This window comes from Pipistrellus hanaki (genome assembly GCF_964339955.1).
Source record: "Pipistrellus hanaki genome assembly, chromosome: 6".
Taxonomy (NCBI): domain Eukaryota; kingdom Metazoa; phylum Chordata; class Mammalia; order Chiroptera; family Vespertilionidae; genus Pipistrellus; species Pipistrellus hanaki.
The window spans coordinates 63,543,054-63,556,471 of record NC_140508.1 but is presented as its reverse complement, the minus strand read 5'-3'; the positions used below and the strand labels follow the sequence as shown (position 1 = coordinate 63,556,471).

Below are 13,418 nucleotides of genomic sequence, written 5' to 3'. Positions count from 1 at the left end.
CGGGACAGCTATTATTTCATTCGCCAGACTCCGCCCCTCTGGGCTCCCAGGCACCCCCATCCTACAGATGCCCTGGTAACTTCCTCCACAGCAGGCCAGCCCTACCGGGGTCCCAACAAGTCAGCCTGAGGAAGCCCTCCCAGCCCAGGTCCATAACAGCTCCGCTCAGCCCAACACTTGCTGTTAAAGAGGAAACCTAGAAACACCAGACAGGCCCTGCCCCACAGTACCGCCCTTCTCGTCCTGAGAAGCCCAGGGGATGGTCCTAGAGCTGGTCCCTGTCACTCTGCAGTGAGCCACCACACTCCACTCACCCAGCCAATGGCAGGTGGGGGTGAGGGGCATTACCCTTGCCCTGCCCTTGGCCTTCCTGCCTCCTTAAAGGGTGGGGGAGTGGGGCTCCCACACAGCAGAAGGCGGCCTCAGCAGACACTGGACTCCCAGGAGGGGAGGGGGCCCAGGAAGGTGTGCCTGCCCCCACCACCCATACACACAGACTTCCCAAGTTATCTGTGTCCTTAGCAAGCAGGGCCAGCATCTCAGGACCCAGGAGGATGGTGGGATGGCTAGGCCTCTCACAAACCCTGATCCGTCCAGCCAAAGCCTTTACAGTATCAAATGCAACACTGACCCACAGGAGGAGCAAGGGAAGGCAGGCAGGAGCCCACTGAGGCACCCTGGCCCACGCTTACCCCTTGTCTGAGTCCCTATGCTTGTCAGCCTAACACAGGGGCGGCACCCCCACCGCTTCATACATTGGATCTGGCCTCCAGGTCACAGAGCAATGCTGTCTCCTCCCTCCAATTCCATCCACCCCATTATCCCACCCCACCTCCACTCCCAGGCCTGACCTTTCGAATGCGGCCACTTCGGGTGCCAGTGAATACCACGGTGTGGCCCCGGTAGTCATAGGCAGCCACGGCGGTCAGGCCATCCTCCTTGTCCACAAACAGGGGCGTGCCCTCTATCGTGACCGTGCCTCCCAGCGGCTGGTTGAAGTCCTGCCCACAGAAGTCGTCGTCGATCTGTAGGGGCTGTGGGAGAAGAGAGGTGAGTCTTTAGGTTGCTCAGTTTGCCCCAAACACCTTCTCCCTCAGTGGGGCCTCAAAGCCAGGACCAGCCAGCTCTACTAACTGAAGGGACTCACGGAGGGTCCTCCTAGGCAAGCACACGGCCATACAGAAGCGATGTGCCCCAGGGCACCCCCACACAGATCTGGGAGTGGGAACCAATTCGACAGATGGAGAAACCAAGGCTCCTTGAGGCCCAGCAAGCCCAGAGCTAGACCCATTTCTCACATGCACACTACACACAGGTCCCACACCCATTCTGGATCAGGAGGCATGAAGGAGGAGGCAGCTTGGGGAAGGTCAGGGAATAGTCAACCAGGAACCAGGCCCACTACCCCAGTGATAGCCACACAGAGACAGGGGGCAGCCCTGGAGGGGACTGTGGACCACATACTGTCTTGTAGGGTTTTATTCAAGAGAGGAGACAAGGGTCAACCCAAAAGGCAAGGGGAGGGGCCCAGCTGAGGAGGTGACTGAGTGTGAAATTAAAGAGAAGACCAGAGGACAGGGAATGTGTGAGCTGTTCCAAGGCAAGAGGGAGGAGGGCAGAGTGAAGGAGGCAGGTTCTAGGTGGACAAAAGGGGATAGCTGGTCCCCTGGTAGCAGGCTCAAAGTCTGAGCTTTGTAGGGGGAGAGGGCCACCAGGGCTGGGAGCTAGAAGGAGATGGGCAGAAGGAGAGGCAAGGTCAGGACTGGGCTGGGGTCGTGGAGGGGATGTGAGGAAGTGAGAGCAATGCCCAGGAAAGGGGCAGACCTGGCCATGGGCACAAGGAATGAAAATCACAGTGTGACCTCAGCAGGCACTGCCCCTCCAAGCCTGTTTCTCCATCTGTACAATGGAGACAGAGTGCCTTCCTTGAAAGGCCAAGAGGAGAATGAATGATGCATCTGCCTAGTGTACCCAGAGCCTTGATGTGGAGGGTGACCCTTCACGAGGCCCCCACTGCCCTGGACATGAGAAGGGGGCCCTCACCATCCCACCTGCCCTGGAGACAAACAAGTGCCACTCCCATTACAGATATGGGAAAACTGAGGCCAGAGTGGGGCTAGGCTTTCTCTGGGCCACCAGCAAATCCCAGGCAGCAGCAGTGGGGCTGAGGCCTCCTGGCTGTGGAAGTCCCCAAACTGGGTGAATTCCCGGCTCTTTCACTTGCAATCCTGAGCAAGTTCTGCTCTAAGCCTGGTGTCTTCCTCTGGAAAGTTGTTGCTACGACTGGGCACACGAGATGCTCCCCAAAAGCAGCTGGTCCCAGGCCGGCCCCGTCAGGGCCTAGAGACAGGAGCTGTGGCTGCCAGCTGAGCTCCCAGTCTCCATGTGCTCAGGCGGCCCCAATGTCAGTGCTGGTGTCATCAAATCCCACATGGCCAGGCACCCAGGGCAAGGGTGAGCAGAGCTCTTGACAGGGTACTATGAGGGGATATGCTGTCTGGTGCTTCATCTCCTGAGCCTCACAGATCTCATCTGTAAAATAGAGACTAGCAGGGGCCAGCAAGCACCCAGAACAGTGCCAGGCACGTGGTCAGTACTCTGTCCAACAGGGACTTGTGGACTGAAGGACATGTCCTGTGCCCCCCCCAAAACACACACACACGCACACGCACACCTCCTAAAAGAGGACAGCCTAGAGCTGCAAGCAAGCTCTGAGGCCGACCACTACCCTCTGGGAAACAATGAGCAAGCGGCAGCACCTGGCACAGGGCAAGTGGCACATTGCTATCCAGAGGAGAATGGGGTCGCACCACGGAGCCAAGGCTGTCCAGTTTGCGAGGCCGGCAGGGCGGGAGCGGCCACCCTAAGGGGGCAGAGTGCCCACTCACCGAGTTGATGCAGCCCAGCTCCTTGTTGAGCAGCCAGGGCAGAGAGAGCTTGCCCTCGCCACGGTAGCAAGACTGGATGCGCTCCTTGATCTTCTCCTTGATGGCCCTGAGCGTGAACAGGCACAGCACCGACTCCTTGGGCGGCTTCACGCGGTTCTTCTGGCCCTGAGCGAACACGGTGAACAGCACATCCTCGTTGTCGGCCAGGCCTAGCTGGCGCGCCAGGGCGCTGCCAGGCCGGCTCAGGTACGCGTCCTGCACCAGGCGGTACTCCACCCCCGCCTGCTCGCAGCCGATGGGGAACTCGACGTACGAGTAGAACTTTGGGTCGTCCACACACAGCCGCACGATCTTGGAAGTGAAGAAGTGCTCGCCGGCGGCGTCGGGCGAGGTCAGCTGTGTGTCCAGCTGCAGCGTGAGGTAGTACACAAACTGCTCACTGCGGAAGCTGTACACGTAGTAGATGTCGAAGGCCGGGAACTTGGACAGCGTGTCTGAAGGGATCTTGAGTTGCGACGACACGAACTCGTCCTGGTACACAAAGCTGAACATGTCCGCGTCCTCCTCGTTGGCCATGAGCCGGCGGCTGGACAGCGTGGGGAAGTACTCGGACTTGCCGTCGATGGGCGTGCCCACAAACAGCTTGGCCTGGGCCTGGCCCGGCGGCCCGGCAATGAGCACACCTGCCATGCTGCCCGCCTCACGCACGCTCGACAGGTAGTGCTCCTTGCGGTGGTGCGGTTCGCCCAGCTTGAAGAGGTCGTCCAGCCGCAGAAACTGGCAGATGCCCTGGGAGGCGCTGCCACAGGCTAGCAGGCGGTTCGCAGCGTAGTCCAAAAGCAGCAGCTTGTTGACGTTGTTGGTGCTGCCCAGGCCGTGCGGGCATGACTGCACGCTGGGCGGTGGGTAGCACTTCTCGTTGTCCTCCACGGGGCCTGTCACGTGGGCCCGCAGCAGCGTCAGGTTCCCCGACAGCTTGTAGATGCGGTTCACCGCGCCCACGTACACCTCACCCGTCTGCTCGTGGACCACCAGGTGGGTGAGGCCCCAGTCGCTGGCTGAAAAGGTCCGGAAGACAGGCTGACGGCCCCCGCCAGCCCGAGTGGCGCCCGCCACGGCCCGAATGACCCCCAGCAGCAGCAAGAGCATCAGGAGCACCCGCGGGCTCAGACGTAGCAGTGGCATGGCAGGCCTGGGCCGCAGGCCTCGGTGCTCCGGTCCTGCAGGGATGTGCATCACGGGGCCAGGAGCCTCAGCCCTGTGGGGAGAACAGTGAGAGAAGGTGTGAGTGTGGGTAAGACCTTACCTCTACAGGGCAGACACGCCCACACACCAGCTGCTGAGCTCTCTGGTGTGCCTGTCTAGGGCATCCCATCCTCCATCTCCACAGGCGCAATCTAACCCTGGAGAAGCCAGAGGTGCAGAGAGGTCACCTCCCTGGCCTAAAACCCTGCAAATGCAAGGGGAACACCAGAACTCATTAAGACCAAGCCTGTGACCCCAACATGTAGCACAGGACTCCTGCCTGGCTACCAGACACACACCATGAATGCCTAGGCCTACCACTGCCAGCAGGTGGAAGAAAGTGGACCCAGGAACCAGGAGGCAGGTGAGAAGGGTTTGGGGGTCTAGACTGGAGCCATCACCTCCTGACTCAGAGCCTCCCCATGTCCTAGGGGCAAATCCCCCAAACTCCAAGCTCCCAGGGTGGGTGATAGCCTCTACTCAAGGCTCTGGGGACATGTGCTCCCTTGCAGGCCCTGGACAATCCTACTTGCAGGCACTACCCCACAGCAGACAAGGACATACGGGCAGAATTCTCAGTGAGGGCAGAGGGCAATCTGGATCACCCTGGCTCTGGGGCCAGCCCCTTACTAGACCTCCAGCCCCTGTACTCTGAAGATTGATCCAGAAACCAAGCTGTGTGCATATCTCATCTACCATCCGCACCCCCAGCCAACAGGTGCCCCCGCCTAACCCTTCCCAGATGTCCCCCCCTAACTCTTCCCAGATGCCCCCACCTAACCCTTCCCAGATGCCCCCACCTAACCCTTCCCAGGTGCCCCCCACCTAACCTTCCCAGGTGCCCCCGCCTAACCCTTCCCAGATGCCTGCCTCCCACCTAACCCATCCCAGATGCCCCCACCTAACCCTTCCCAGGTGCCCCCCACCTAACCTTCCCAGGTGCCCCCCACCTAACCTTCCCAGGTGCCCCCACCTAACCCTTCCCAGATGCCCCCACCTAACCCTTCCCAGATGCCCCCACCTAACCCTTCCCAGATGCCCCCCACCTAACCTTCCCAGATGCCTGCCTCCCACCTAACCCTTCCCAGGTGCCCCCCACCTAACCTTCCCAGATGCCCCCCACCTAACCCTTCCCAGATGCCTCCCACCTAACCTTTCCTAGGTGCCCTAGTGAACTGCCTCTGAGTTCCCCTTCAAAACCCTTAACCCAACTCCAAGTAAAGAGAAATTCCTTCAAAGATAAGAGAAAACAGAGGCTCCCTGAACCTTACCTCTCAGCCGTGGCTCTCTCCCCCCAACCTTCAGCCCTTCTACCCCAACCCAGACCCCAGCCCGGCCAGCCATAGGCTCACCTCCACCCACCTCTCCTCCCCTACCTCATCAGCTCCCAGCACCACCCCCTCTCATAACAGGCCCAGGCAGACCATGATCCTCACCTCCATCCCCAGGTCACACCCACCCCTAAGCCTCCCCTAACGTGCCCACCCTCTCCCACATGGAGGACCATCACACATGGCCCCTCTGCTCATGTCCACCTGCAGCCCAGTCTCCGCCCAGCAGCCCAGGCCACGTTTCTGAACCACATTTAAGGTCACCAGCCCCCTCCCCAATTCTGCTATGGTACCCCCCTTCCTCTGGAAAAGCCTCATCTCCCCCCAACCCAGAAGTTTACAGTCAGGTGCTAGTCTAAGTCCAGACTCCGTGGCTGTAACCATGCAGCCCCATTTCTCCATTTGTAAACTGGGAATGACAACAGTTTCTTTCTCAGGGGTAAAAGGGGAAGGTCAGGGAACGCCCACAAGGTGCCACCAGCAGAGCACCCTCTCCGTGCCAGCAAGGGCCCCACCCTGGCTCGGCCAGATGTGCTGGGACCTCTCACCCAACTCCCATCTGGAGAATGAAGGCAGAGATGCTGATCACCAACTGCAGGCAGGTGCTGGCGAGAGCTGCATACATCCTTTGCTCCCAGAGGATGCCTCTAACATAGGCTGACAGCCCCATGTTACAGATTGGGAAGCTGAGGCCCAAAGGACCCTCTGCCAAGACCATGTTGGGAGCTGGGCACAGGCCAGCTGATGGCCAGACAAGGCCCAGAGACATCCGTGTCTGCCTTCCCCTGGGCCCTTGGACTTGAGTCCCCTCCCCTGCTCCCACACGCCTGCTGTCTCAGCTGCCTCCCCTAACCTGCTAGCTAAAGGAAGCAACTGCTTCCTCACAGCCAGTCACCCAGTTTGAACTTGCAGCACAAGGCTTGCTAATGGCTTTGTTACTTACTGTTCCCAGACACTCTCCCCACTAGAATGACAGTTCCCTGTGAGCAAGGCCTAGCTCTGTGATTTGCCACGGTATCCCCAAAGCTGACCCCAGGAGCCAATACTTCTGAATAAATGAATGAATGAATGAATGGGTCCTGGACAGAGCAGGACTGGCTCCCTCACCTCATATCCTCTGCCCAGTGAATGCCCACACCCACTGCTCAGGTAGGGAAACTGAGGCTCAGGAAGCGAGAGGCATTAGCCAGGATCCCACTAGCAAGAAAACCAGGCTGTGCTGCCTTGCAGGACCCTCCTAGCAGGATGTCAGCTGCCTCTCCTTGAGGATCTCTGCCCAGACATAGCTCCAAGAACTACAGTCACCAGGGACCTCTGCTGGCAGCCAGGAGAGGAGTCCCCATCTCTCTGCACCCTGCCCCCAGCTCAGAAGCCCAAGGCAGACCGGAGAGGAGCTTCTCACAGTGGCAGCGAGGCCTGGGCTGAAAGCTGAGTGCATGTGAACTCCAAAGAAAACATGAATCACTCACCGTTTATCAGTTCAAAGCAGACCTGCAATTACCAGGGGCTGGGCTCTCCCCTCCTCCGGGATAATTATACACATCTTAATGCAATTACGGGCCCTACTTTTTATATTAAACAGGAGAGACTCAGCTGAAGAAGCCACCATCCAAACCCTGGGCCCACACCCCATGGGCTCATCCCCCTCCTCTCCCACAACAGAGACCGCCCAGAAGGGAAGAGAAGGGACAGGCCAATGGGATGGGGCTGCCAGCCAGGAAAAGGGGATCCAGGACCCAGGGCTGGGTCCCTCATGACCACCATCTCATATAAGAGCCAGCAAGCATGTCTGGGTCACTTCTCCTATCTTAGAGATAGGGTGTCCAGGGCTCAGCGAGACCAAGGTCACCCAGCTAGTCCAGGCAGGTCAGGGACGGATTCCCACGCTCCTACAGAGATATGGATAGCCAGCAGACTTGCTGGGACTCCCACATACCTCTGGTCTGCCCAGGGGGGAAAAAAAAAGCATTCATTCCGAAGCTGCCTGGGTGCTGGGGAGGACCATGCTAGGCCAGGGGAAGGGAGCACCACACGTGCTGTGCCCTGCTGCTGGGAGGGAGCAGAACCAGCCGCTGTGGCCTAGGGCAGCTCCCCATGGAGCCTATTCACTGGCTCTAGGACCAGGCACAGGGGGAGCTGGTCGGGGAGCAGGTGTCCTGGGTGTTGGACAGCAAGAGCAAAGGCCTGGGGTGGATCCTCCTGGAGGGGGCAGCGAGAATGGCTGCAGTTTCCTGGGCCCCAGTCAGCGCCAGACGGGAGGAAGCGCCAGTAGGGTGTGCCAACTGGGGGTGAGCAAGGGGGAGCGAGGCCAGGACAGAAGCAGGCAGGCCTGGCACAGCATGCTGCACTCCTGGGCAGGACAGGCTCAGCTATGCAACAGAGCAATGTCCCTCTCCCAGTAGCCCCTCCACCACTCTTCCTCACCCCGAGAAACAAAGACCCTCACTCACTCAGAACCTTCTTCACAGCGGGAGAGCCCCAGCCCCACATCCCTGGCTTTGGTCCTTCTGGGGCTTGGACAGTTTGGAGCAGGGAGGGGACTGAGACGACACTGCCATCTTACCCGGTGGTTCACCATTACCAACCAGGACAAAGAGCGGCCTGCCACCCCACCTCCCCTAACAGGGACCCGGGGAGGTGGTCCCGAGATGCCCTGCTCTCCCAACAGACCAGCCCTCGGGAGCCAAGACCTACAGCGATCTGGACAGGGCACTGGAGTCCTGCTTCTCAGAAAAAGTGCCCACCGCTTGGCCTCCCCCGGGGGGTGGTACCCTCTCCTCCTGGCAGACCCAAACGCAGAGGCAATGACCTGGGGGCCCCAGGAGGCCAGAGAAGGGTTATCTGCTTTGTCCGCCGCTCCCAAGCACACACCTCCACACACGGGGGCTTGTGAAACCTCTGTCCATGCCGTCACCTGCCTGAAATGCCCTTGCTGAGCCTCCCGCCCTGGCTGAAGCAGAATGGGCTGCCTCTAGCACTGGGACTGGGCAGAGTCTTGGCTGCCTGGTGCAACACCTGGTCTCTCCTGCACACCCCCAAACCCACAGGGAGCCGAGGGTTCTGAGGGTGCTCCACAGGGGCGAGGAGCAAAGGCTGAGCCCTGCCCCCTTTTCCTGCGCAGACCCAGAAAACCGGCCCCAGCACACAGGAGAAGGTGCCCCAGCTAAGGCTCAGGGAGCAAAGGCATTGTCCACATCACCCCCAACACACACACACACCCCTTTCTTTCAAGGGGCGTGGCCCCAGCACCCCACAAAAGAGGAATGGCAGCTCCTCGGGGCTCTAAGCAGTCACTGAGCCCCTCTCACCCCCCTTCCCCGGCTGCACTTCGGATCTCACAGCAGGCAGGCAGAGGACTCCCTGGAGCCCCGCTCCCCTTCCCAGAGGCAGCCGGCGATCGGCCACGCTGCCCCAGCCTCGGTGCCCTCCAGGCCCGGACCCTTCAGGAAGCGATCGGAAGCCTCCGAGGGAAGCGGGCTGACCCCGGAGAGGCCCCGAGAGGGGGAGTCCTAGGAGGCCCGAGCCAGCGGGCGGCCGCCCCCTCCCAGCCGGGGTGCGCGGCCCTGCCTGCGGGCCTTGGGCGGACGGACATAGCACCCATCTCCCGGCGCCCCAGGCCAGGGAGAGCAACGGGGAGGGGGGGTGGGGGGGTTGTGGGTCCGGAGGGAACGGTTCCAGCTTCCACCCCGGGGCCGTGAGGGCCAACTGGGGGCGCAGCCCCGCACGCCCTCCTCCGGCTCCCGCGGCCCTGCCGGGGCCTGCCTAGCCCAGCCCGGCCCGGCCCGGCCCTGCCGGCGGCCCGAGGTCCGACCGACCGCGGTCCAGCCCCGGGAGCGGCCTGGGCACCCACAAGGGCCCTCCCCGCGGGGCCGCCGCAAACTTTCTTTCCTGCCTTTGAGGAGAGGGCGGCGCGGCCCCAGCCCCGGCGCCCGCCCGCACACAGCGCTGCCTCCCGGAGCTCGGCGGGCCGGGCCCGGCCGGGGGAGAGGCCAGCGGCGCGAGGCCTTGGGCCGGGTCCGACTCCGGGCCAGCGGGGACCCGATGCGCTCAGCGCCGGCGCCGCGGCCGCGCCCGGACACACGCGGGCGGCGGGCCGCAGCCGCAGGGACACGCGGACGCGCGCGCCGCAGTTCCCCACGCACACCCCCTGCCCGCCCGCCCGCCCGCCCGGGCGCACGCCGCTGCCCAGCGGAGGCCGCGCCGCCGCGGCCCGAGGGCGTCTCCTACCCGGGAGCCCCGGCCGAGACCCCGCGCCCCCCGCGCCGAGGGGAAAGTTGCGCTCCTACTCACCAGCTGCCCCAGGGCACGCCCCGCCACGGGCCATCGCCGCGCCCCGCCGCCCGCGCCGCCGCCGCCTGCCCCTCCGCGGGGCCGCCCCAGCCGCGCAGGCCGCCCAGCCCCAGGCCGCCGCCGCCGCCGCACCCCGGCTCCGCTGCGTGGCCGCGCCGCCGCTGCCCAGCATGAATGGGGCGCCGAGCGCCGCGCGGCTGCAGACCAGCCTCGATCTCGCCGCCCGCGGAGCGCCGCGCGATGCGCCTGCGCGGCCCGAGGCCGGGACGGGGCTGGCGGGGGCGGGGCCGGCACGGGGGCGGGGCCACGCGCGGCCTCCAGGGGGCGCTCTGCCCCGCGCCGCTCGCCCGCCCGGGCCCACTGCGCGCTTTCTCCCGGCGATGCAGCTGCTGGCCTTAAATGGCTCCGTGCGGGGGCCGCCGCGCAGGACGTCCCGGCTAGCTCCCGGGTGTGGGCTGTCCCGAGTCCGCCTCTCCGGGGACAGGGCCCGGCCTCCGTGGGCCTGGGGTGGGAGCACAGCCTTCGTTTCCGGAAGGGTAAACCAAGGCCCGAGGAGGGAAAGCGCCCTGTCCAGGGTCGTGAGGCTCCGTGTGTCCTGGCTCTGGGCCTCCGCGACCGCACCTCTTAGGTGGGATGGGTACTCTCTCCCGTGAGCAAAACGGAGCCCTCAGCCGGCCGGTCCACAAGACCCGCCCACCCCTCCCAGCTGCGCATTCACTGATGGGGTGGCGACCCTGGAGGAAAGTTTAGTGCCAGGGTCCTGAGGTGGGGCTTGGGGGGACAGACAGGAATCCGGGCATCCCGGACCGCACCCCTCCCTCCTCCTCCCCCCACCCCCTCCCCCGCTTCCCCTCCCGCGGGCTGCCCAGCATGGGGGCAGGCTGCATTAGCCCATGATTAGGCTCACCCTGCGGCCTGCATGTTCTGAAAACCGCCCAAAGGTGGGTCCTGGGGAGGCCTCCTAGCACATGCCTAGGGAAAGGCGAGGAGAGGCACAGGAGTGAATCTAACAGAACCCATAGGGCCCGAGAGCTTCACGGTGGGAAGGCGAGCTGGTGGATGACAGGAGCAGACTACCTCCGTGCTCATGCTTGGTGAGAATCTCGCTGTCATCTCCACAGAAAGCAGCTACAGCCCCTTTGGGGCAAGGACTTAGATTGGCCATGGGGTCCCTCGCACCTCATCCCTCTCCCGCCTCATCCACCTCCCTCCCCTCTCGCAGCCCTATCCTGTTTCTGGGTTAATCCTTCTCTTGGCTTCCTTTGAGCATCTCAGGATGGTCTGTTGCTTTGCTGTGTTTGTGGTAGGGCATCACAGAAACGAGATTGGCCTGCCTTAGGGCATCACAGCAACCCCACTGATGGGCAGTTTGTTCACTCGGCTTGTAGCGTCCTTACATGTGGTGCTGGTCATCCCTTCTGCCGATGGACGGACCAGCGCCCTGGTTTAGGGCCGCTGTGCAGGCAGCTGCTGTGGATATATCTTTGTAGGCTCTTGGCAGCAGTTGGACCCTGGGGTGGACTGTTAGGTCACCAGGGTGGTGTGTGTTTAGTTTGGGTGGATAACCCGAAACAGTTTCCCCAATGACAGCTAGGTTTGCAGTCCTGGCAGCACGATGGGAGGGCCCCAGGAGCCCCCATCCGCACCCACGCTTGGTACTGTCACTCTAAAATCATTGCCTATCTGGTGATAGGCACAGTTTTTCACTCTGGCTTTAAGTTGCATGTCCCTGAATGAGGGTGAGCATCTTTTCCAAAAATCCTATCTACTATTTTGTTGAATAAGCACTAATCTAGCACTGACTCAACACAGGACTCTGCTTCCTTTTACAGATGAGTAAAGTGAGGTGGGTCCAGCCCTCTGTCTCCACTGTGCCTGGGATGGTTCAAGAGAGATGCTGGGCTCTGGGTGCTGGCCAGCTCATGGTTAACATGGCACCCTCACATATTATGGAACTGCAGTGTTCACCTGAATAGCCTTCCCCCCGACAGAACCCCTGCATCCCATGGATTCTCTTCAAAAACTTAAAGCAGATTACACTGCTTCCATCGATCACCACTCTGTCCCCTGCTCCTGCTCATATCACCGCTCTGTCCACTCCCCACATGGCAAAGGCAAGGTCTTTCCAAGATGGCAGTTTGATTATACAACGCTCAAGCATCATATGCGAGCATCATTCCAGGAGAGCCATAGGCCCAAGCATGATGAAGAAAACCCCAAGACTTTCAGAAGACATCGGAGCAGATTATCTTTATGGATGTGGGCTAGAAAAGATTTCTTCAACAAAGAATCAGAAATAAAGATGAAAACATGAATCAATTTAACTACCTTACAATCGGTTAATTTTTGTTCATTAAAATTAGAATTCATTAAGAGTTATAAAAGTGGGAATGCCCAGACAAGCCAGGATGTAGGAAAATATATTTACAACACACATATATTTGACAAAAGGTGCATATAGAAGGAATGCTCAGAATATAGAAGGAACTCCAAGAATCAGTAAGGAAAAAACAACAATCCAATAGGAACCTGGGGAGAAGACTCCCTACAGGCCATTTATTAAGAAAATAGGAAATAGCTGTTGCTCCAATGAGCCCAGTACAACAGCACCCGTTGCTTTGTCTAACCCAGGCGGGTCTGCCCTGAATTGAGCAGGGAGCTCTTCATCTTCACATGCCTGACGCAGGGGTCCTCAAACTTTTTAAAGTGGGGGCCAGATCACGGTCCCTCAGAGAGCTGGAGGGCCGGACTATATGAACTACTAATTCCTACTGTAACACCTCGGCTGCGCTCACTGCCCAAAAAACCTGGCGGGCCGGATCAGACTCCTCTGCAGGCCGCATGTGGCCCGCAGGCCATAGTTTGAAGACCCCTGTGCCTGAGTGTGTGTATGTGTGTGCATGTGTCCCGACAGCACCCTCCAAGGAGGCCGCCCCAATGCAGATGGAGAGGCGAGAGGCTCCGCTGGATTCACACCAGGCATCATGGGGGTGAGTGAGTCAGTGGACAGCGTGGGCTTTTCCTCTCTGGGCTTCCTCTGTGGTTTTGCTTCTGTTGGCCAAGCAGTGCAGGAGGGCATGGAGGCTGTTGGATGGCATGGAACGATTCCTAGGAATGACTTTGATCAGGATTTTGGGAGGAAGTGCTCGACATAGGAACAGCTGCAGGGGCCACTTCTGCATTCTAGTGACTCAGAGCTTTGAGCAAGTGTTTTTTTCCTCCCCATGGTGGGCCCCCACTGCTGTTGAGTATCATTGGCAAATATCTTCTCCCATTCAGTAAGTTGTCTTTTCATTTTCTTGATGGTTTCTCTACTGTACAAAACATTTTTAGTATGTGTAGTCCCTTTTATTTTTTTCTTTTGTTTCCCTTGCCTGAGGAGATACATATTAAAAAAAAAAAAATAGCACTACAAGAAACGTCTGAGATGTTATTGTTTGTTTTCTTTTAGGAGTTTTATGGTTTTGAGTCTTACATTTAAGCCTTTAATGCATTTGAGTTTATTCATGTATATGATGTAAGAAGGCGGTCTAGCCCAGCCGGTGTGGCTCAGTGGTTGAGCATCAATCCGTGAACCTGGAGGTCAGAGTTTCATTCTCGATTGGGGCACATCCCGGGGTTGCAGGCTCGATCCCCAGTAGGAGACGTGCAGAAGGCAGCTGGT

At 60.2% G+C, this 13,418-nt stretch overlaps 1 protein-coding gene across 1 annotated transcript in view; it reads right to left on the bottom strand.

Annotated features, from left to right (window-relative positions):
- The window catches only part of PLXNA1 (plexin A1), a 52,091-nt gene extending 42,092 nt beyond the window's left edge, over positions 1-9,999 (bottom strand). Inside the window, exons 1-3 of the mRNA XM_084887355.1 lie at positions 9,755-9,999; positions 2,889-4,146; positions 852-1,034 (exon numbers count right to left, since the gene is read on the bottom strand). Coding sequence (XP_084743481.1) covers positions 852-1,034; positions 2,889-4,124 — 1,419 coding nt within the window. The 5' untranslated portion in view covers positions 4,125-4,146; positions 9,755-9,999. The remainder of the gene's footprint in view (positions 1-851; positions 1,035-2,888; positions 4,147-9,754) is intronic.
- Positions 10,000-13,418: the final 3,419 nt, after the last annotated feature.